Raw genomic sequence first — 20,601 nt, 5'->3', positions numbered from 1 at the left:
TGGGTGGGTCCATGCTATTGGATCTATAAGTACACAAAAATGTACCTTGGAGACCCTTACACAGCACAGGCATCATGTGATTTTGGAATTCAAAGCCAGTGTCTTGAGAGATTTGAAAGACTTGAGAGTTAAGGCTTGAACACAGGTCTTTATGTAATGAGACCTGGGTAAATGTTACTCAGTGAAAACAGATTGTGTTTATAGGGAATGCACGTAGGCTTCAGATTCAACAGTGAAGTAAAATTTTGAAAAAGTGTTGTAATATTTTCCCACTGTCAATAAACAGCAGATCCATTACAACATCAGCCAACATACAAGACTGCAGAGGCTGGTAAGTGGAGAAAGTCTGTTTCATGCTACACTGGACTGGGAGTAAAATGTATATAACTTTAATTACCGAAAGGTCCAGGGAAGACAATTTTGAAGTTTTTACTTGTACTGAAAGGTTATGTGACCTTATCACCTGTGATACAGATTCAAAGGTTTTCAGCATTGCATGGTTTTCAATAAGTCTCAGAGTTAGAATGTTTTCATCAAACAGCAGCAGTATGTTTTCTGCACATATAAAATATGTTATTAGTAATTTGTTTGTCTTTACTCATCCGGTCACATTAGTTCTTTGCAACAGTTTTTAAAGTAGACACACAGTTGTAAACAAAATCAAGCATGCAGTGTACAAATGATTAGCATGGACTCCTCCTCTCACACACCTTAATTATTGTGAGAGTAAACGTGTATACACAGTAAATGATATAGCCAGGCTCCTTTAATTTCTCTATAATGATCCCCCTCTCCTCTGCTCTCCTCTCCTCTCCTGGTAGTAGTGTGATAGATATCTCTATCCTGCTCTGGAGACCTCCTTCTGGCCAGTTAAAAGTAGAGTGAACAGAATGCTTTGACCGCTAATGGGTCTTCCTGGCAGAGGAGTCCTAGTTTCATCTCCACGGAGACAAGTCTTACCAGAAAGAGGCAGGGCTGAGCTGAGCTGCACTGATTGATCAGATGTGTTTGTGTGTGTGTGTGTGTGTGTGTGTGTGTGTGTGTGTGTGTGTGTGTGTGTGTGTGGGAGAGAGAGAGAGAGAGACATGGTTAGCTCTCTGCTCTCCTTTTCACACCCCAAAGCTGTGCAGCTGCTCTCCCTCCTCCCACTGTTTGGATAACTGACAGTAAAAGGCCATAATTTCCCATAATTTAAAAGCACATGTCCTAGTTTTTCTAAACTTTATCTCAGTGTTATTTTTTTGATTTCGATTGAAAACCTTTTAATACAGTTGTAACAGGATTCCACTGATCGCAGATGGATTTCAGTAACATGTAGCCAAGATTTGATTCAATAGTAGATAAATCAGTTCTATACTTTGTAACTTATGTAACATTCTAATTTGCTGAGCTTGGTTAATTCTAATGCTGAAATGATAAGTTGAATAATTGATGAACACAACATTATTATTCAATGAGGCACCCTGGTGGCCTAGGGGTTCGGGCGCTGACCATTAACCACAACGTCTGGCCAGGGAGCTTTATTCCATGTCATGCCCCATCTTTCTCTTCCCTCATTTCCAGTCAACTCTCTCCTATCGCTGTCAAATTAAGGAATAAAATGCTCAAAATTTATAATTTAAAGCTGCTATTATCAATATTTCTATATCAACTCTGGATCATTGGACTACCTGTATGTGAAATGAGTGGCTAATAATGACGAATCCAGAGAGAATTATGTTTTATGGACCTATTATAGCATCTGTCAGCTCTTTGTTTTGGATTTACATACACAATGTTACCGTTGTGGTTTTCTTTTACCGATCTCAACTGCATTGCTTTCAGCTGCAGCAGGCAGCTGTTAACAGCAAAAAAAAAAACTCAGATAAACACACTGCACACAACCTGCCCAGCATCAAACCACATAAATACAATGTTAACAACTAGTTGGTTAACATAGTGCAGTTATTTAACAGCTAAGAAGCCAGAAATATCCCTCAGGAGTTGGTGGACATAAAAACAGAGCCAGTTTTTGACTGACCACATAGTAAGAATCTCTTACAGTAGTGTTATGAGAACCTTAATTGGCTTATATGATGATATGTCAAGCTTGGGACTGTTAGTTAGCCTGACAAGGTTAAGTTGTCTTGATTTAGCGAATGCTAGCCATCAAAATTTGGATGTAACTTTAGATGTTAATGTTATTTCAGGAGCCCTATGTTAGTTAGCGTACTTGTATAACATTACTGAGGTTAGGATTTTGGGACTACTTGTTTAATGTTACTAATATTACCATTTTGGAGGTGATTATAACATAAGGTGAGCTTCTCAGCCAAAGTGCCAACTTGACGTTAAGGTTAGCCCCTGACGGTTCCATTTTCTTTGTGTTAAGATAACATTAGCAAGGCTGATACTGTCATAACCATGGCGTAATTAAATAATTTGCTTTAGGATTTTTTTTGGAACATGAGACTAATTCATGAGACAACGGTGTATATAATTAGGTAGTGACGCTCTACACTGAGGTGATGTGATGACACTGATGATGATGAAGATCATTAGATGCAGTTTAAAGCTTGTAAGTTAGTAAAGTTTGTAAGTGGACCTTGAGTCAAGATTACCTTGTCACACAAACAAAATAAACAAAAAATAAAAATAATTATTAGTTGCAGCCCTAGTTGATTCTAACCAGTGTCAACCATGTTCAGTGACTGGTTGCAGTCATGGTGCTGTAAGATGCTTTGGTAAAATGTTTCAACCAAACACTTGTCTTAATTTTTGAGTTTGATTTCTTCTTCTTCTCCCCCTTCAGATGGCATCAAATGACCCACGGCTCCAGCAGCAGCCCTCTCAGAAGGATGCAGCCGACCAGAACTTTGACTACATGTTCAAACTGCTGATCATTGGCAACAGCAGTGTGGGAAAAACCTCCTTTCTGTTCCGCTACGCAGATGACTCCTTCACCTCTGCCTTCGTTAGCACCGTGGGCATCGACTTCAAGGTCAAGACTGTCTTCCGCAATGACAAGAGGATTAAGTTGCAGATCTGGGTGAGTGGATTAAAGATGTGATACATTGTGGTTTTGATTTATGGTATCACTCTGCATCACCACACTAAACATAAAGCATAAACAACAGGTTTTGACCGCCAAACAGCCAAAGCTTCTAATGCTTATTTATTGCCTCTAAGTATTTTCTACACCTGAGCTCTATGTGCATAATGTGTTGTTGTTAAGGAAAGTTGATGCTCCAGCCTCTTCAAGATTGCTTTAACTATAAAAGAAAAACAGGGAGATAGAGAAAGGAAAGTAAACCCATGTGGAATGCCTGTTGGCACCAGGACATCCCTTTCAGGCAATGTTGTGTCTGCACTTAAAGATAGAAGGCTTAACAGAAGACCTTTGAAGACAAAGTTTGTCTGGGACTGTGGGTTTGGCCATTGTGTAAGTGTAGCTTATGAATTGTGCAAGTATAAAAAACATTACATCCTTGTGGTTTCATACAAATTCTTACTCTTTGCCCTTATCCGACATCTACTATGTGTTCATATAATTAAATAATAGATACAGACTAACCTAAGTAAAGGATTACAGTTGCCAGGTTTCCAGAGTTTTATTTGATGCCACAAAGCCTAGTTGGAGATCAGTGTGTTTCCAGGGATGTTTAAATTTATTTGATGACCCATCATACTGGGTGAGAGATAAGAACTTTGTTCTCTAATTTCTGATGTCTTTTATTGCCTGTTTCTAAAAGTTATTTCTCATTGCCTTTTTCTGCAATTGAAATGATGGGGACAATTCTCTACAAGATTCATGTTATTTCTTTACTGTTGAGACGTTTAGGTGTTAGCCATTTTTGTTGATGCAGTTTGTAGTGTTATCTCTGCTTGGGCTTTTACAAATTCAGCTGTACAAATCAAGGATACCACTTTAAAAGACATTAGGGAGGCTGTAATGAAAAAACATGATTGAGAGGAATTATGGAAAATGTGGGGTTCAGTGTTTTTTGAGTTTGACCCAAACTAGAGTAAAAAAGTCAGGATATCTCAGCCTCTGCTGTTTTTATTTTGTCTATTCTCATTTTAATACCCCAGTTTTACAGAAGTGCAGTACTAAAATGCTGGAGTACCCCTTCAAGGAAACACATTGACTTTTTGGGAATTACACTTATTTGCTTCCTTGCAGAGCATTAGATGAAAACACTGGCTTATCCACCACCTGAACATTCTTCACGGTGTACCATAAATCCTATTGATACATATTGTTAAGGCTGCTCAAACAGATTATTCATTTGAACCAACAATGTGTGAGCCACTGTATGATACACAAGTGGTGATAGAGATGAATCAGCAGCAGAGGAGCCCACACCAAAACACACACTCACCTACCTGACTAAACGTGTCTCTATTAGATGACATGCAGTGTTAGTGTTGTGTGATACTCCAACAGCTGAGGAAGAGGGTGAATTAATTAAATGTATTACTGTAAAATATGTGTTTGGTACTTATGTGATATAGTAGGGTTTTGAGAAGGTGGGTGTATTGTGTGGGCCTGCTTTTGACTCAACTACTGATAGTGCTGTTGAATGACAAGGGACCTGGTATTTCCATTGGTCAGGAAGCAGAGGAAGTTCCCTATTAGCATCTCACAGAGACATAATGAAGATATACTGCAGTGCTAGTGTAGCAGTATGTTTAAATGGTGTGGGAGCAGCAGGTATGTCTTCATATAAGTCTACCCTTATGTGTTGGTAATAATCAACTCTGTGGAATGTCTTGGCTGTTAAATTCATGTTAGCTCCGATTTCACTGGGTCCTTACACAAAGAGTATTGCTGATGATCCCGTGCCAGCTGCTAGCGTCTCTTTGTGTATCATGGAAACAGGCTAACCTGATAACACACCACATGGCCCTTGCACAGTGAATATGAAGCAGTGTTTTCACACTATGTGCACATATTGTTTACATCCCTTCTTTTTGTGTCATCGAAATATGTGTTTGATGTTTGAGCAAATACACACACACCTTTTGCACACTTGGCATAAACACATATGCTGTGTATGGTAGCCCAGGGGTTGATATCCAGTGTGTGTTCCACTGCTTTGTGTTGGCAACTAATATATACACAGGTGACCCATGTTTAAAGATCAGGGTCCCAGTGACATCAGAGTCTCTGACCATGCAGAAGCTTGATTTAAACCCCTCCCTGTCTATCATCATACATATACACGAGGGAACAGCTTTTGTGTACTGGCTGGGGTTGATTATAGCAACCCTGGAGACTGTCTGTTTGGTTAGATGTCCCATTACACTGCCAAATATTTGATAATCTCTGTATGGATGAAATCAATATGTACCTGGAATATTTCACACTTTATTTAATCAAGAACAACCCTGACAGAAAGCAGATTCTGACTGTGGCACTGGAAAGAATAAAATAACAGGGGGTAAGCAATTTATTTCTCTGCGGTCTCTGATAGAAGGATTTCTGCAGCACACTACCCTCTGTCTTGTCCATTCTTGTCCGTCTCGATCATTTAGGCCGACCACCCAGAGTAGTCCAGGCTGTAATGGAACATTCATAACCTTCAATGGCCTTTGGTTACCTGGACAACCCACTCCTCCTCCTCCTCTTCACTTTGGGGAGATAATCAGGCAAACACAGAGACACACACGCAGCCCCCCAATGCAAATGAAGGACTCAGACTACCTGTTTGATCCTTCTGCTTTGAGCATCCACTGAACTATTTTGAGCCACTGACTGTGACATCACGCACAGCTTCCATTTAATTAGAAGATGCTTCTGATAAACAGGTCACTCACTGTAGCTGGGGTGCAACAATGCATAGTAGCCACACCTTCTCTGACTCGGCGATGCTTGCATTTCTGTTAGCCGCATGTTTCTTCTTGCTGGCTGGTTACTGATGCAAGCCAGAATTCCTGGGGGGGGGCATGCTGTTCACCCAAGTTCAGTCTGAATTGTCCACTTGCATTCTGCCAAATCTTTCTGAATGAGATAGTGGTATCGGAGTTGCACTTTCACTCTATTTGCTAAATGATGGATTTACTCCACATTTGCTGTGTCGGTGGAAACTTAGAACCAAAGTAATGCAGCAAAAGGCCATAGTTTGAACAATATTGCCCCCTTGTGGTTTCAAATCATATATAGAATGATCACATAGGAATGAATGATTTTTGGTTTGTTTTATAGATCTTGACAAATGTAAAGTGTATGAATAGATACAGTATAGAAATGTAGTTTGTTTTTGTGTATAAATGCAGGATACAGCAGGGCAAGAGCGCTACCGTACTATAACCACAGCCTACTACAGAGGAGCCATGGGCTTCCTGCTCATGTATGACATCACTAACCAGGACTCCTTCAATGCAGTGCAGGACTGGTGAGTTGGGCATGTTTAAACAGTTTGGTCTGTTCATATCAACACCAGGAAGTTATGGTTTTTGCCCCATTTGGTGTTTAGTTAGATTATCTAAAAAAAGAGTTGAATAAAATTTGGTGTGAAGTTGGGCCATGGAACAAGGAAGAAGTAATTAACTTTTAGTATGGATAGCCCCACCATGTGGTCAGTTATGTAGCATTAACTTTTTGCAAAGCTTTTTAGTTTTTTTTTCACCAACTTCCTACAGATTACCCTCAGTACCCAGATTTCACTTCAGATTTTCATTTGCTTTATGATATTCAACATTATTTTCCTATAAATGGAATGCACTTATATAGCGCTTTTCTAGTCTTATCAATCACTCAAAGCGCTACATCACACACTACATCCCACATTCACCCACTTGCGCACACATTCATACACCGCATTCACAGACACGCACACACACACACAAACACGCATGCACATGCACACACGCACACACACACACACACACACACACACACACACACACACACACACACACTGATGGCACAGCCATCAGGGGGAAATTGGGGGTTCACCATTTTGCCCAAGGACACTTCGACATGTGAATTGGAGGAGCTAGAGGCAAAATTTGATGGCTTTTTCCTATTAGTGAAACTGCAGAAACTTTAGACATTTAAGTGCGACCACCCCTTACACAGGAAAGTATCTGATTTGTTGGGTTCTATACTGCTTTACAGATCTGTTTTTTTTTTTTGTTTTTTTGTTTTTTTTTAATGCTTTTAACAATGTAGACCATACAAGTCTTTGTCTGTGCTGTAGGGCGACGCAGATCAAGACGTACTCATGGGACAATGCTCAGGTGATCCATGTCGGTAACAAGTGTGATTTGGAGGACGACAGGGTCGTACCTACAGAGGACGGCCAGCGACTGGCAGAGGAGCTAGGTAATAACTGTCTCACGGTATTATTTGTTGTTTTGTAAATGATTTTACTGTGGATACGTATATTTTAACATGTATACATCTATTTGTTCATAGTTAATGACATGAAATCACATTAAACCACTTCTGTGCCCTTTGCTCGCCCTCAGGTTTCCAGTTCTTTGAGGCCAGTGCTAAGGACAACATCAATGTGAAGCAGGTGTTTGAGCGTCTAGTAGATATCATTTGTGAGAAGATGAATGAGAGCATGGAGGGAGACGTCAATCTTGTATCCAACCACAGAAAACAGGGCCTTAAAGACTCAACTTCAGGGAGCACTGGGGGCTGTGCTTGCTAAACAATTTGCCTTCTTACCGAGTTCCCCAACAACCAAATACACACACACACACGCACTGATACGCCTCCATGAAAGATCAACTCCTTCTCTGTGCCTCAACCATGAAAAGTGCCACACCTCTTCCACTCTCTTCACTCCAGCCACGCCCAGCTCTGCTTTGTCCACACATTCCAGCACAAAACAAAGGACAGCTTGCTGAAATAATCGTCATCAGTGCTGTCAGACCCCCTCTGCTCCCCAAGCCTGCCTTTCTGTTTTTTTCCTTTTTCCTTTAAAGAGGCCCAATCTGCCTCTGTCTGTCTTTATGCTTGACCCATCACGTCTGTGGTGAGCTGATAGTCCAGCAAAACCTGCCTCCTGCTCTGTCTACTCCCCACATCAACAACCTTGACCAATTAGCATTATGAATTTACAATATTTAAAACTTTTGTTCAGTACATTTAATTTTCTGTGTCAGATATTTGTGCCAGAAGCTAATGGTGCCAAATATGATGGAGTCACAAAAAATGCAAGGGTAAGTGAGGACAGCTGTACATTTGCATTAATTGTTTTGTTTGAGATTCATAAAATACATGTCCTCAAGTTTCACTCTACATTCAATTTATCTCAGTTTTACAATGATGATAGCAGCTGGCCTTGCAAAACTAGTCTACATATCGTGAGCTCAGTTTGTGTTAGAAGACATACATAGGATTTAAGTGTCACTCCTGAACTGAAATAAACCATGTCCTTCCACCTAAAGGCATTATTTGTTGTGTCAAATTTCGGAGAGCGCTGCACTTGTCTAGACATATCTAGGATGCTTCATGCTCATGACTGATGAAGGAGAAAAGCATAAATTATATTTGTACGGACTATTTGTGATGATGTACTGTATGTCATACTGAGCTTTGCAAGTCCTAAAAAGGACAAGTTTTACATTTTGAGAAAAATACTTATTCACTTTCTTGCCAAGAGTTACATGACTAGTTAAATATCAATCTCATGTCTGTACATTAAATGTGAAAGTATAGCCAGCAGCTGGTCCACTTAACTTGGCATAAAGACTTTGTTTTATTTTTGTACGGAGAAACAAATGAGCCATAAAGTTAGGATTCTGTTACCTTTGGACAGAGCCATGCTGTTTCCGTTTCCAATCTTTGCGTTAAGCTGAGCTAACCGCCTGCACACTGTCACTTCATATTTACCATACTGACATGAGAGTGGTAGCACTAACTCTTGGCAAGAAAGCGAATTAGCTATTCCCCTAAATGTTGAACTATTTCTTTTAAAGAAATCAGATTGTACTAAAATGTTGAGTATATAATATACAATCAGAATTCACAGCTCTAAAATTCTTTAAATATTGATGTATCAGTACAGCGAAGCCAATTCAGGTGTGAGTATACATGTATGCCTTCACGTTGTCTTTTCTCGCCTAGATCCTTCCTCTGTTGTAAGATTCCGAGGTATACATCTCATCATCCATCGCTTATTATGAAGTTAAAGATGATAGATCAAGATCAAAACAATATAGAAAGCGAACAGGATGTCATCATAAAATTTATCTTGTATTTTGAAGCTTAATGCCAGTCTTGTGCTGCCCTTTGCTTCCTTTTCTCATGCACTAACGCTGAGACAGCTGGTGATTGATTTTAATGGGAAATGTTGTGCTCTGTCCTCTCCACAGTGCACGTGTGTGAGGAAGTTGTTTAACGCTGGTGACACTTGTATTTGTCACATGACCTGCCACATGGAATGTCCTCATTACCCCCTTTTTGCCACTTTTTCTTTAATGCCTTCTCTCACACACATATGCTTTCACCATTACACACACACACACTCATACACTCATACTGTTCCCCTAAATGCAGCATGATGAAACAGTTGGCATGGCAAACATACTATGCTTAATAACTCGAGTATTTACAAAGTAGTTAATTAACTTTTTTGTTTGTTTCAGACATAATGACTGTTTTCTGCAAATACAGCACAGTGTGTGTGTGTGTGTGTGTGTGTGTATATATATATATATATATATATATATATAATATACACACACATACACAGAAAGGGAAGAACACTGATCTTTGAAGAATAGAAGAATAGGTTTAGGTCTCAACTGTGTTGTTGCCACTATCAGGAAAAGTAACATGCTTGTGGAGAATGTTGGTTAGAAGATCCTGTGCCACTTTATATCACATTACTGTAAAATCTTTCATCTCTTCATTGAAGTGAATAAAATAATGTTTTATCTGCATTCCACAGTATTTTATGTTTGTCACCGGTTAAACTGTATGTTTAATAGCTTTTGTTGTTTCTTTATACCATTTTTGACATTTCAGTATTGAACAATCTCCCCCTGCATAAAACTGTCCTGATTGATGAAATTGAAATTTTAGGTGTCTTTGGATTGCACCACAAATCAGGAATGAAAAAAACTTACAAAAGGACAGTTGTTTTGCCATTTATTTTGTCTATTAATTGTCATTTACAGTGCCATTTGACCATCACTGTCCATGTGCTGACTACTAACTGGTCAGGTTGTGTACACAGTCACTGAATCATAACACTAGATTTGTATTACAAAATTTGTGTAAAAGGACTGTGTGGTTTTGCAGTGTATTCAAATGGAATGCAAAGGCTTCAGAGTGTATAATATTTGTGACAGTTTCACAGTGGCGACTGCTGCTTGAACACATATTTAATGTGCTAATGTTGTACCTGGCACTATTGTGCAAAACTGTCCACTTTTCTAGTATCTGCCATATTGATGAACTACTGACTCTGACGCTGTTTTACAAATATGTTCGGAGCTGTTAATCTCATGTGTGTTATTTCTCTATAATGTTTATGGTCTCTTTCTTTTCATGTGTTGCATTCCTGATAGGTAGCCTTCAGATGAGATCATTTGATCAATTTATTTTAAGTTCTAAATGTGTTGGATGGAAGCATTGTGAAAAAGTGCATCCTATAAACAAGGATATACTGAACATATTGAAATGTATATAGGAAAATAAAGAATATATTAATTACAAAAAAGAGTGTAATTGCCAATCATTGTTTTCAGTTTCTTTTACAAATAAGTTGAATAGGGTGCTATGGTACAACATGGCTGGTTAGTCTTTGTGGTGATAGCAGCATCTTAAGTGTAATTTATGACCATGCAACAGGCCACGGGTTTTTACATGTTTTATCTGAAGAACCAGAGAAACCACACTCCCCCATTGTCTTCCACAACAATGCAGGTTTCCTCATCCTCTTCTTGCTGTTACCACAGTCAGAAAGACAGCTACCGTCCCTGTGCAGTGCCTCTGCAGAATTTTTACTCAGCCTATCTGGAGTTTAATTTTTCACTAAACTGGCCCAAAAGGATGTGAAGCTGAATTTCATTAAGCTGGTTCCAGTATGTCAGCATCTGTAGCTGAATGTTGTCATGTGAATGAAATACATCTTGTCCTTACATCAGCGCCCATTTCACTAGGATCAGGCTGCCTTCTCCCCTTTCAAGTGATGTAAAAAAAAAAGCGCTGAATTACATTTAAACTGACGGGGATGGGCCACTACGCCCCCCTAGGCTACTTATCATGGATAAAGAAACAGAGTTGTCTGCTGCGCTGATAATGCTGGTCAAACGAAGAAAACATGTGGGTGCAGTAAGTTGATAAGAAACCGTTTAGGTCTGCTTCTTAGGTGTGTGAGTACTCTGCGGCTTCCGTTACTTGGACACATAGGCTAAGAGGGATTAAACTGGCCCGGAGCCAGCCAGGAGCTGAGCTCCGCTTCCCCACATCGCATCTTGAAGGGGTTCAGCTTCTGCTGCTGGCTGTGAGATACAGTTTACCCATAAGACAGGTGCTCACATATATATAAATAGATATATATATCAAAGTTTGTGCGCTTTTATTCACGGCACAAGTCCAATTTGCTCACTTCCTCAGTCTCTACAGCCAGCACAAACAAGTTGTAAACATTAATGAGCGAGTGATTCCCTCCCATCATCAGGAGATTTAAAAGTTTTGTAACACTGCTCTTGCCCCACCTCTCCTTCACTGACTTTGGGAGACAGTAAACAGCTCAGCTCTACACACCTTATCGCTCACAAGCAGGCGCGTAACGGCGTTGCGCTATCCATGGTATCTAAGCAAGAAACAAGCCTTCCCCGGGCGAGAGCTGCGACAGACGCGTTTGTGGCAGGTTATTCTCCAGTGATGCAGCTGGACAACAGAAGGCCAAAGTCTTTCTGTTCACAGAGAGGACAAAAGGATGACATGTGATCAACTGAGCCGAGTGTTGGCATTTTATATGGTATTCTGCGCCATGCCAACAGCTTCCATCGTCCACGGCGCACGAGATTTCGAGAAGAAAGGTAGAGAAACATTTTGTTAAGAAATACAAGTGGAAATATTGGGTTAATTATAATTAACAATTTAAAAAACCTTCATGAATAATATGGTGGATACACCTTCCATTGCTCAAGTCTTATTGATGTTGGTGACTGCATTTCGTGTCTAAGACATCAGAAAAGCTTTTGGCTGATCATCATGATCTGCCAGCTCACATGGTGATCTCACACATGTCTGTCCCCCCCAACTATACCCCCTTAGTATCGATTCTGCTGAAAGAAGAGCCAGAAAACCCCAAGTGCTTTGCTGAAGGCAGGAAGGATTTCACGTGCTTCTGGGAGGATGATGAGGAAAGAGCTGGGTCTGTGGATCAGTACTCCTTCAAATACACCTACCAGTAAGTCACATTCAGTATATGACAGTTTAAAACAACAAGCCACGTTGTGTCCAATATAGCCAGTATATGTAGTTCATACTGTCAGTTTTTCTTTTCTTTTTTCTTTTTGTATTGCAACTAATAGGCTACAAATATAACAACTTTTGGGGTTTAAAGAACAGGGTGATTAAAGACTACTTTAAGGATTGAAAACTGTTTTTACAGAACTTTTTATGAGTCTGATATAAAAAAAGGCCAATATATCAATCAAGATACATAAAAAATTGTACCATCCAGCTTATTGCTAGGTCAGAATTCTTAATGGCCTCATTCAAGAATAAAAGTACCCATTTTTTAACCCACAGTGCTTCTGTCTCCCTCTGTCCTAAATAGAAATGAAAACAGCAGCAGGTGCCCACTGAAAGCCCTCCCTGCAGCAGGTGGGAAGAGGCTGTTCATCTGCCATCTGAACCGAACCCAGATGTTTGTCCAAATGGACATCCAAGTTCATCGGGAGGGAAGACTGATCCACAATCGCAGTCTCCTCATCGAGCTTGTCTGTAAGTTATTTTTCTGGAACCACTGCCTCAAAATTCCATGAAGTAGTTCAGTAGAGAAATGCATTTGAAAGGTTTGTGTGAGAATAATGGATTACATTCATTGTCATTGCCTTTAAATTTCCCAGAAATGTCGTTTTTAAAGCTGCAATGATCAATATTTTTATATGGACAATTGATCACGACTACTAGTATGTGAAAGCGGTCGTTTGTAGTGACAAAATCACAGAAAATTAAAACCTGAATGTGCAGTTTCCAACAGCTGCTTTACAGTACAGCATCTTTCAGGTCACTGTTTTGGTTTTATGGCCTGCATCTTTAATGTTTTGGTTAACTCTCAGAACTCTCATAGCATCATTTTTGGCAGGCAGCTGTTTTTGATGATAAAGCTCTAGCTTAACTGTACGCTACCAGTGCAACACAAAACAGCAGCCACTTCTCAGGAGTTTGTGGAGAGCAAAACAGAGCTAATAGGAGAGTGAATATTTGATTTACATTCAACAGGGTAGGCATTAACATGACACCATATCAACTGCAAAGGTGATAATATGTCATGCGTTGTGTTTACAGCTTGTTTCTGCTGCCCCTGAGTGGCCAAACATTCACTCATCATAGGTTCAAACAATGCTGTAATCAATACACACTTGTGCCAATCATATACAGTACATGACATTAGGGTACATAAAGGTACTGGTGCGGTATTTCAGGGTGTGACAGACTTTTGGTAAGGAATTATCTCTCTTCCACTTCCTTTGAAATCCTCTCTAACAAGCTACCCCGTCTATCTTCATGACAGTTCTTCTTGACCCTCCTGCTCATGTGACGGTGAACAGGATGGGTAAGCAAGGCCAGCTGAATGTCAGCTGGGTGCCTCCTCCTCTCAAGTACATGGATGACAGTATGATGTACGAGGTCAGCTATGCTATGGCGGACAGCCATGTGGGGCAGGTATGGCGGTTATTTTAATGACTTCACTGATATGTTAGAGGTGGAATATAGCTTTGTGCAGCATGTTTTTCTCTCAGGTTAGATGATAGGGGTACACATGGACTTTTGATGAGTTGAGGACTGTTGTACAGGTTGAGGTGGCACGAGCTAGTTCAGAATTGATCCTGAGAGGCCTGCAGCCAGGTACAAAGTACAAGGTGCAAGTCCGTGTAAAGCTGGATGGGATTAGCTACAATGGCTATTGGAGTGCGTGGAGTGACCCAGTGTTCATAGAAACACTGCCTACAGGTGAGCATTAATTTATTCATTCACATATACACTACAAAATTGTGTCGCATACTTTATTCTCAGCAGCAGAGGTGTGTCTCAAAAGGGAATACGTAGTCCCACGTTTTTAGTGTACATGCAAAGATCTTTTGCACATCGGTTTTATTTCTTTTGCTTACTTTGATCCCAGTGTATTGCAATGACTATTTTTTTGATCATTCTGTGCCTTCCCCAGAATTTGACCCACTCATCATGTCCCTGATTCTCATCATCTCTTTCATCGTCATTGTGCTGTCTCTCACTATGCTCCTGTCACATCGCAGGTTGGTCAAACAGGGACACAAGCACATTGCTAATGTGTAAGAACCTTTCACATTGAGAAATAGATTTTCACTATCTGTGCTCTTTTTTAGGTTTCTTACAAAGAAGATTTGGCCGACTATTCCAACTCCTGACAGCAAGTTCCAAGATCTTTTTACCGTTTACGGTGGGGACTTTCAGGTAAGAACAGGACTAAGAGTCTACAGCCATGCTACTGGCTCTTTGAGGCTGTACTTAAGCAGAGCGGTGCTTTGAGCTAAGTGCTCAAATGGACAGTCACATGCTATCATGCTGCTGTTTTGCAGATATAATGTTTACCATGTTGTTCACCATCTTAATTGGAAAAGTCAGGGGGATGCCTTTTTCTTGTGGGAAATTTAAGCCAAAGTCAGAAATTTTCACAAAGTTTTCATTATCTTTTTTTTGTGTTTTTATACAGGAGTGGTTAGGGCAAACCAATGGAGGCTTGTGGTTGAGTCCAGCTTTCTTCTACTCAGTGGAATGCCCTTCTCCTCTGGAAGTACTCTCGGAGCTCAGCGTTTGCCCTTCTCTGCCCTCCCCGCCTCTGCCACCCAAGGCCTCTAGAGCTTTGACTGTAGACAGGAAGGAGGAAAAGGATGTAAAGAAAGGGCTGGATGATAGAAAAATACTGGAAAGGGGCAATTCAGTTCTGACAGAGGGATGGAGAGCCACACCACACGATCACTTGATGGACCATTTTCGGGCACTCCAACGGCACCCTGTGCCCCTTTCCCAGTCCTCTCTGCTGGAGTCTCAAGACACTTATGTCACCCTCAGTGCCAACAACCACAGTGAAGACGAGCACTTGGATGATACTCTCGAGGAGGCCTTACCCCTTGAAGTGCTTTTTTCCTCCAGAAAGACTGTGCTGTGTGAATCCCATTCAGACCTGGGATCCGTGCAGCAGAGCTCTGGTTCAGGTCGTCTTTCCTCCCAGTCCAGCTTTGAGTATCCAAACCACATCTGGATGCCCAAAAGCCCAGGGTACACCTATATGGCAGTAGCAGACTCTGGGGTCTCTATTGATTACAGCCCCATGAGTAGAGTTATCTATGCCAACGAGTACAAGAATGACATCCCTGCTCACAGAAGACCATTCCTGTCGAGGCAGCACCCTGTCCATGACATTGGCTGAGAAGGAGCTCAGCTGGGCAGGCAGCACATGGACTGAGACTTGACTCAAGCTAGCTGGAGGGTATCTGGATATTCACCCAAAACTACATAGCCTCACATTAACTGTTAAAAAGGCGTATCAAGGATTTGGGTCTGATAGAAGCAAGGAGCTGCCTCATACTAAAGTGTAAGCTAAAGGATTCTCTGAGTCCGCTGGATGTACATACATCATTTCTACTTTAGCCAAATCATCCCCAATCTGTACAGGACAACACCATTACATGGAAACGGCAGCTTTGGTTTATGCCAAATACTGATATTCAATGTAAAGGTCTTTTTGCTGATCTCTTAGGATCATATCCGGTTGATCAGATCAGGAATTTTACTATAACTTCAGCAAAATTCAAACTGAGGGCGTGAACTCCCTGATTGTTTCCTTAATGATTTATTCATGTTTGAACTAAATGTATTCTTATTTTAAAGCTTAAATAACAGAGCAGCTATTAGGTTAAAAAACAGAGTATACATACAGAAATGGAAGACTGTGAACAATACAGGCTGACATGCTTTCCCTCTCCCTCTGATATGTCTTAAATGATAAGACTGGTGATATTCTATATTTTTCTTGTTGTCAACAAATGCCATGAATAGACTTTAACAAACACTGAGCTGATCCTTCTACACATTGTGTCTTTGTAGCCAAAGCCTCATATACATTAGCTTATTCCTCTGTGCCACAGACCTCAATTTTTGTCCAACAAAACTAAGAATTTAAAGCCATTCCAGCAGCTCTGTTAGGCAGTACTTGGGCACAGCAGTGCATGGGGACCATGAATGTCTGTATAAATGTTAATGGCAGTTCATCCAGTAATTCTCAAGACATCTCACTTACAACCACAAGTGTCACACTGCAAGCAGTGTGAGTCAATCATTGTACTGTGTGACATGTTCCTTCTCTACAATGAACATGGGCACGATGCTTTATTTTGAGTCAAAATCACACACACCATCGTAGTGCCGTGAATACTTAGTAGAGCAGCAAATGTGTATTATTCTATGGGAAAATAGTCCTCAACAAATGCACCATTTACTCCTGTTTGAATAAAGTTTTGTAAAAACTACAGTGCCCAGTTATTTTAAAAAAATTACTGGGCTGAACTTTTTAAAAATGAAAGTGTATATTTGTAGCTCATTTTAAAGATTTATGTCTTTAGTAGGAACTTAGGTCACGGAAGCTGGAAGATATTGAAAGACTGACTAAGACATTGTTAGTTTTGCTCACATCATGGGATTTGTTGACAATAACAAAAAATATAGAATATTGCCTTATACTGTACTTGTACCCTCAAATTTAAATCACACAGCTTTCACTCGAACCTGGCAGCCATTAAACCAGTGTCATTTCCAAACTGGATACATCTAACTGTATTTGTAAATAACATTATGATGCTTTTTGTATTTTATCACAGTTTTTTTCAGAGAATGATCAAATTACTAAGCCGTTGCTATTTCCCGAACACACAATCCTGGAAAAAATGAAATAAAAATACTACTACTGTAGCCTGTGCAGTTAAATTTTACAGCAGTATTCATTCTCAGGTAACTGTAGTTGTTAGTTAAGTCTCTTTCTTGTCATTTTTAAGTCGTTTTTAGTCACTATAAAGAGCAAAACATACATGACATTTCCATTCAAAACATTTAAATTAATTTCATTTTTCAAATCTTTTCTATTTTCAAAATATTTTTTATGCTTGTTGCTTTTGTGGCTTAGGAAAAATGTTGTAATTGAATTGTAACTACTCTAAAAGTATATAAGTACATTATTCTGCAAAATTTCAGCATAGAGTGACGCCTTAGGGATACAAAGGCTTACAGCCCAAAACTCACTCTCTTACATATTGTTAATTTTTTTTTCTACAACAGCAATGAATGGTTTATCAAATATAATAAAAACTAAATTTCATTTTAAATATCAATTGTATTATTATGCAACATATATTTAAGAGGGGGTGTTATCTTTCTCACACTCAAATGGAGAATATCTCCTTTTTAGGATGAATATTTTAATGTGTATTTCCTATTTAGTATTTTACTTAGAAGTAAGAAGAGTATAATAATAATCTTTCTTTCCATGTTTTTCATTCTCAAACATTTAAAATAATTTTCTCTCTTGACAATGATAATTTTTTAACATTTCTTCTGATGTGTAAAATACTTTAACTGTGATATCAGCCACTTTAAGTTCAGTGTCTCAAATGTTAATAGCTCCAGTGTTGTAAATCATTGGTTCTCAACCTAAAGGACTGGACCCCTAAAAGGATTCCAAGATACACATGGGGGGTTGATTGAGGGGATAAGAAAAAAAAAACATAAATATACTATACCAAATATGTTTATTTTAATATACAGTGTATTTTTCTGAGGGGTGGGGGTGTGGAGGTAAGGGTTAGGTTTAGGGTTGGGGGGGGCTCGCATGTTTTAAGGAGTCCTGATGTTCGTTGGTAACCACTGTTCAGTTTAAAACTGACCTCAATATGACTATGTAAATTTTTTCATTGTGTAAGATTTGATTCATATGTTTGACAAACCTTTATATCATTTAAAATATCCACTCTATAAATATTTTATATCTACAACCATTTTTGTCCTGTTAAACAATATTTAAGATGTTAAACAGAAGATTACATTACAATACATGACATTACATTACATTGTACCCAAAGAGCCATGACAGCGAAAGAAAAGGCAAAATGTGCTTTATTCAATAAATAGAAATCTATAAAAGAAGGATCTGCTCTACAAAGAAGATAAATTGTGATAGTGACCAAGGCATTTTATACTATAGTACATCTCATAGTTACTGGAAACACCCAACTGCTTAAATTTGAAGCCAAGCAGTGCTGAAATTTAGCATTTGCTCTGAGCAAAACTACTCTCTGATTGAGCAACTTGGCTTTCTATTAATTCTCCACTGCTTAATTCTTTGATACAGACATTTTCAAACCAACTTAAACTCCATTAAACCATTAGGAAAAATCAACAACTGCCACTCCTGGCCTACACCTGCCCTGTCCTCACAGTCTTTGGTACAAGAGACCTCTGTGATGCCTCTCCCAGAAAGGTAAATGTGCCACACCTGCTGTAGTCCAGCTGCAACAGCTTCATATCCTCTGTCTTGCTCCAGAGTACAGCGTACTTGGAAATAGCGAACAAGGCTATCAAGGATGGGATCTGTTGCATAAGGCTCCCCGCCGCCTTGTCCAGTGTCTACTTCTGACTGGAAAGAGGCAATGATGCGGCAGGGGCCCAAGCTCGAAGACCGCTGCTCCAGGACTTGTGTGAGAAAGGCAGCAGTGTCAAACAGCAGAGCAGACAGGTGGGCAATGGACGACTGCTCTCCTGGGTGAACTCCACTGTGGCTACAATCTCTAGGACCACACAGAAAGCCCTCTAGCCTGTCAACTATGATCAGTGAGGGAGGTGTCGGAGATGTGTTGATGGACTCGTGAAGGCTGGCCATCTGCTGGAGGAGCTCCTCCACTGTCTTGGGATAGGAAAATTTGATTTTCTTAAAAAAAAAAAAAAGATAAAGAAACTAGATTGACAGACAGAATTTGAGTCAAAGTAGCTTGTCAGCAACCCTCTATAGTAAAGGAACCATACTAGCCATACTGGTTGTCCACTAGGACTGTAGCTACTGCTTTTTTCATTATAAATGAATCGTTAAGTCTATCAAATGTCATAAAATAGTGAAGAAATGACCAGTCCATAACCCAAAGATATTCAATTTACTGTCATATAAGACAAAGAAAAGTAAATGAATTGTCACATCTGAGAAGCTGCAACTGTCAAATGCTTGTTTTGTTTGAAAAATGACAAATATGAATAATTGATTATGAAAATAATTCCTGATTCATTTTCTGTTGATTGACTAATTGATTAAACAACAAATAGTTTTAGCTCTGTTTTCCAAAATGTATCCTTTAATGACCTGATACACTACAAAGACAAAGGTTTATCGAACTACTAAAACATCACTGTTTGAGTATTGACTACTTTCTGATAAATGTGGTCATATTGTGATAAATGTTCTGATGTGTTTGCTGAATTGGACAATTAACAGGCACTCCAACAGTCAACTGACAGAAGAATAATCACAACAATTTTGATAGTTGATTAATCGTTTAAGTTATTTATCAAGAAAAACTGTGCTGGATCCGGATTCTCAAATGTGAGGAATTGCTGCTTTTCTCTATTTTATATCGCAGTTAACTGAATATGTTTAGTTTTCTGACTATTGGTCTGATAAACAAGATATTTAAGTAAGTTATTTGGGACTCGGGGATATTGTGATGGGCATCTCTCACCATTTTCCAATATTTTATAGACGAAATTGATCAGTAAATCAAAAATATAATCGACTGATTAATTAGGAATTAAAAAAAAAAATAGTTGTTAGTTACAGCTGCGCAACAAAGCATAGCATCGGGCACTTAGCATAGGGAGCAAGGTCCGCTTTCTAGTTTCTAGTCACCTGGCAACCAAAAGCTGATCTCAAAACGGTTTATTGATCTTTAAAGCAATCGTAAATGATTTATTAACCATTAATAAATATTAGTTACAATTTATAAGTGCTTTATAGGGGACAACTAGAAAGAGGTACGAAAATATATCAAACACAATTTGAGAGCAAATTGACTCCTACCTTTAGACTCTGTGGGCTCAGATTTGGAACACATTTCTGCAGAGACGCTGGAAGGCTCTGAATTTGTGTTTGGGTAAAGAACATCACTTTCATCCCCCTCTGTGAGGCCGCCGTCACGGCCGCAAGCAGCAGCACTGAGCGGCTGACGCTGTGGTCACCGACCACCAGGGAGCTGTAGGTTGTTGTTGGTGGAGGACTGACTGTGAGGTCCTTCTTTAGAACAGTCTGTGACATAAAAGTCTTAAACACAAGTGTTAAAATATCTGCCATGCCTGATACTTAGATACGATACACTTTTTATTTAGTTATATCACTAATAACGATA

The 20,601-nt window shown here is 39.5% G+C and overlaps 3 protein-coding genes across 6 annotated transcripts in view; 2 read left to right on the top strand and 1 right to left on the bottom strand.

Moving 5' to 3' along the window:
• rab3db (RAB3D, member RAS oncogene family, b) overlaps window positions 1–9,632 on the top strand; it is an 11,083-nt gene extending 1,451 nt beyond the window's left edge. Inside the window, exons 2-6 of one of the 3 annotated variants that reach the window (XM_040119270.1) lie at window positions 287–331; window positions 2,792–3,028; window positions 6,259–6,377; window positions 7,185–7,309; window positions 7,456–9,632. In XM_040119270.1, coding sequence (XP_039975204.1) covers window positions 2,792–3,028; window positions 6,259–6,377; window positions 7,185–7,309; window positions 7,456–7,643 — 669 coding nt within the window. In that variant the 5' untranslated portion in view covers window positions 287–331 and the 3' untranslated portion in view covers window positions 7,644–9,632. Of the gene's footprint in view, window positions 3,029–6,258; window positions 6,378–7,184; window positions 7,310–7,455 lie in introns of all 3 variants that reach the window. The other 2 variants (XM_040119278.1, XM_040119261.1) reach the window with 2 other exon arrangements.
• A 2,068-nt stretch (window positions 9,633–11,700) lies between these two features.
• Window positions 11,701–17,996, top strand: epor (erythropoietin receptor). Its single transcript, XM_040157030.1, has 8 exons — window positions 11,701–11,991; window positions 12,230–12,365; window positions 12,738–12,904; window positions 13,698–13,849; window positions 13,981–14,137; window positions 14,352–14,439; window positions 14,530–14,617; window positions 14,877–17,996. The coding sequence occupies exons 1-8, from the start codon at window positions 11,889–11,891 to the stop codon at window positions 15,591–15,593; spliced, it is 1,608 nt and encodes a 535-aa protein (XP_040012964.1). The 5' UTR covers window positions 11,701–11,888; the 3' UTR covers window positions 15,594–17,996.
• A 314-nt stretch (window positions 17,997–18,310) lies between these two features.
• Window positions 18,311–20,575, bottom strand: swsap1 (SWIM-type zinc finger 7 associated protein 1). 2 transcript variants are annotated; one of them, XM_040157044.1, is made up of 2 exons: window positions 20,277–20,575; window positions 18,311–19,139 (listed from the first exon to the last, which is right to left on the bottom strand). In XM_040157044.1, the coding sequence occupies exons 1-2, from the start codon at window positions 20,544–20,546 to the stop codon at window positions 18,570–18,572; spliced, it is 840 nt and encodes a 279-aa protein (XP_040012978.1). In that variant the 5' UTR covers window positions 20,547–20,575; the 3' UTR covers window positions 18,311–18,569. The 2 variants fall into 2 exon arrangements, with proteins under 2 accessions (XP_040012978.1, XP_040012987.1); XM_040157053.1 differs by having other exon boundaries at window positions 18,311–19,115.
• Between the last annotated feature and the right edge of the window lie 26 nt (window positions 20,576–20,601).

The sequence above is a fragment of the Xiphias gladius genome, chromosome 3 (genome assembly GCF_016859285.1).
Source record: "Xiphias gladius isolate SHS-SW01 ecotype Sanya breed wild chromosome 3, ASM1685928v1, whole genome shotgun sequence".
NCBI lineage: Eukaryota > Metazoa > Chordata > Actinopteri > Istiophoriformes > Xiphiidae > Xiphias > Xiphias gladius.
The sequence above is the reverse complement of the archived record's forward strand: the minus strand, read 5'-3'. Positions and strand labels throughout refer to the sequence as shown.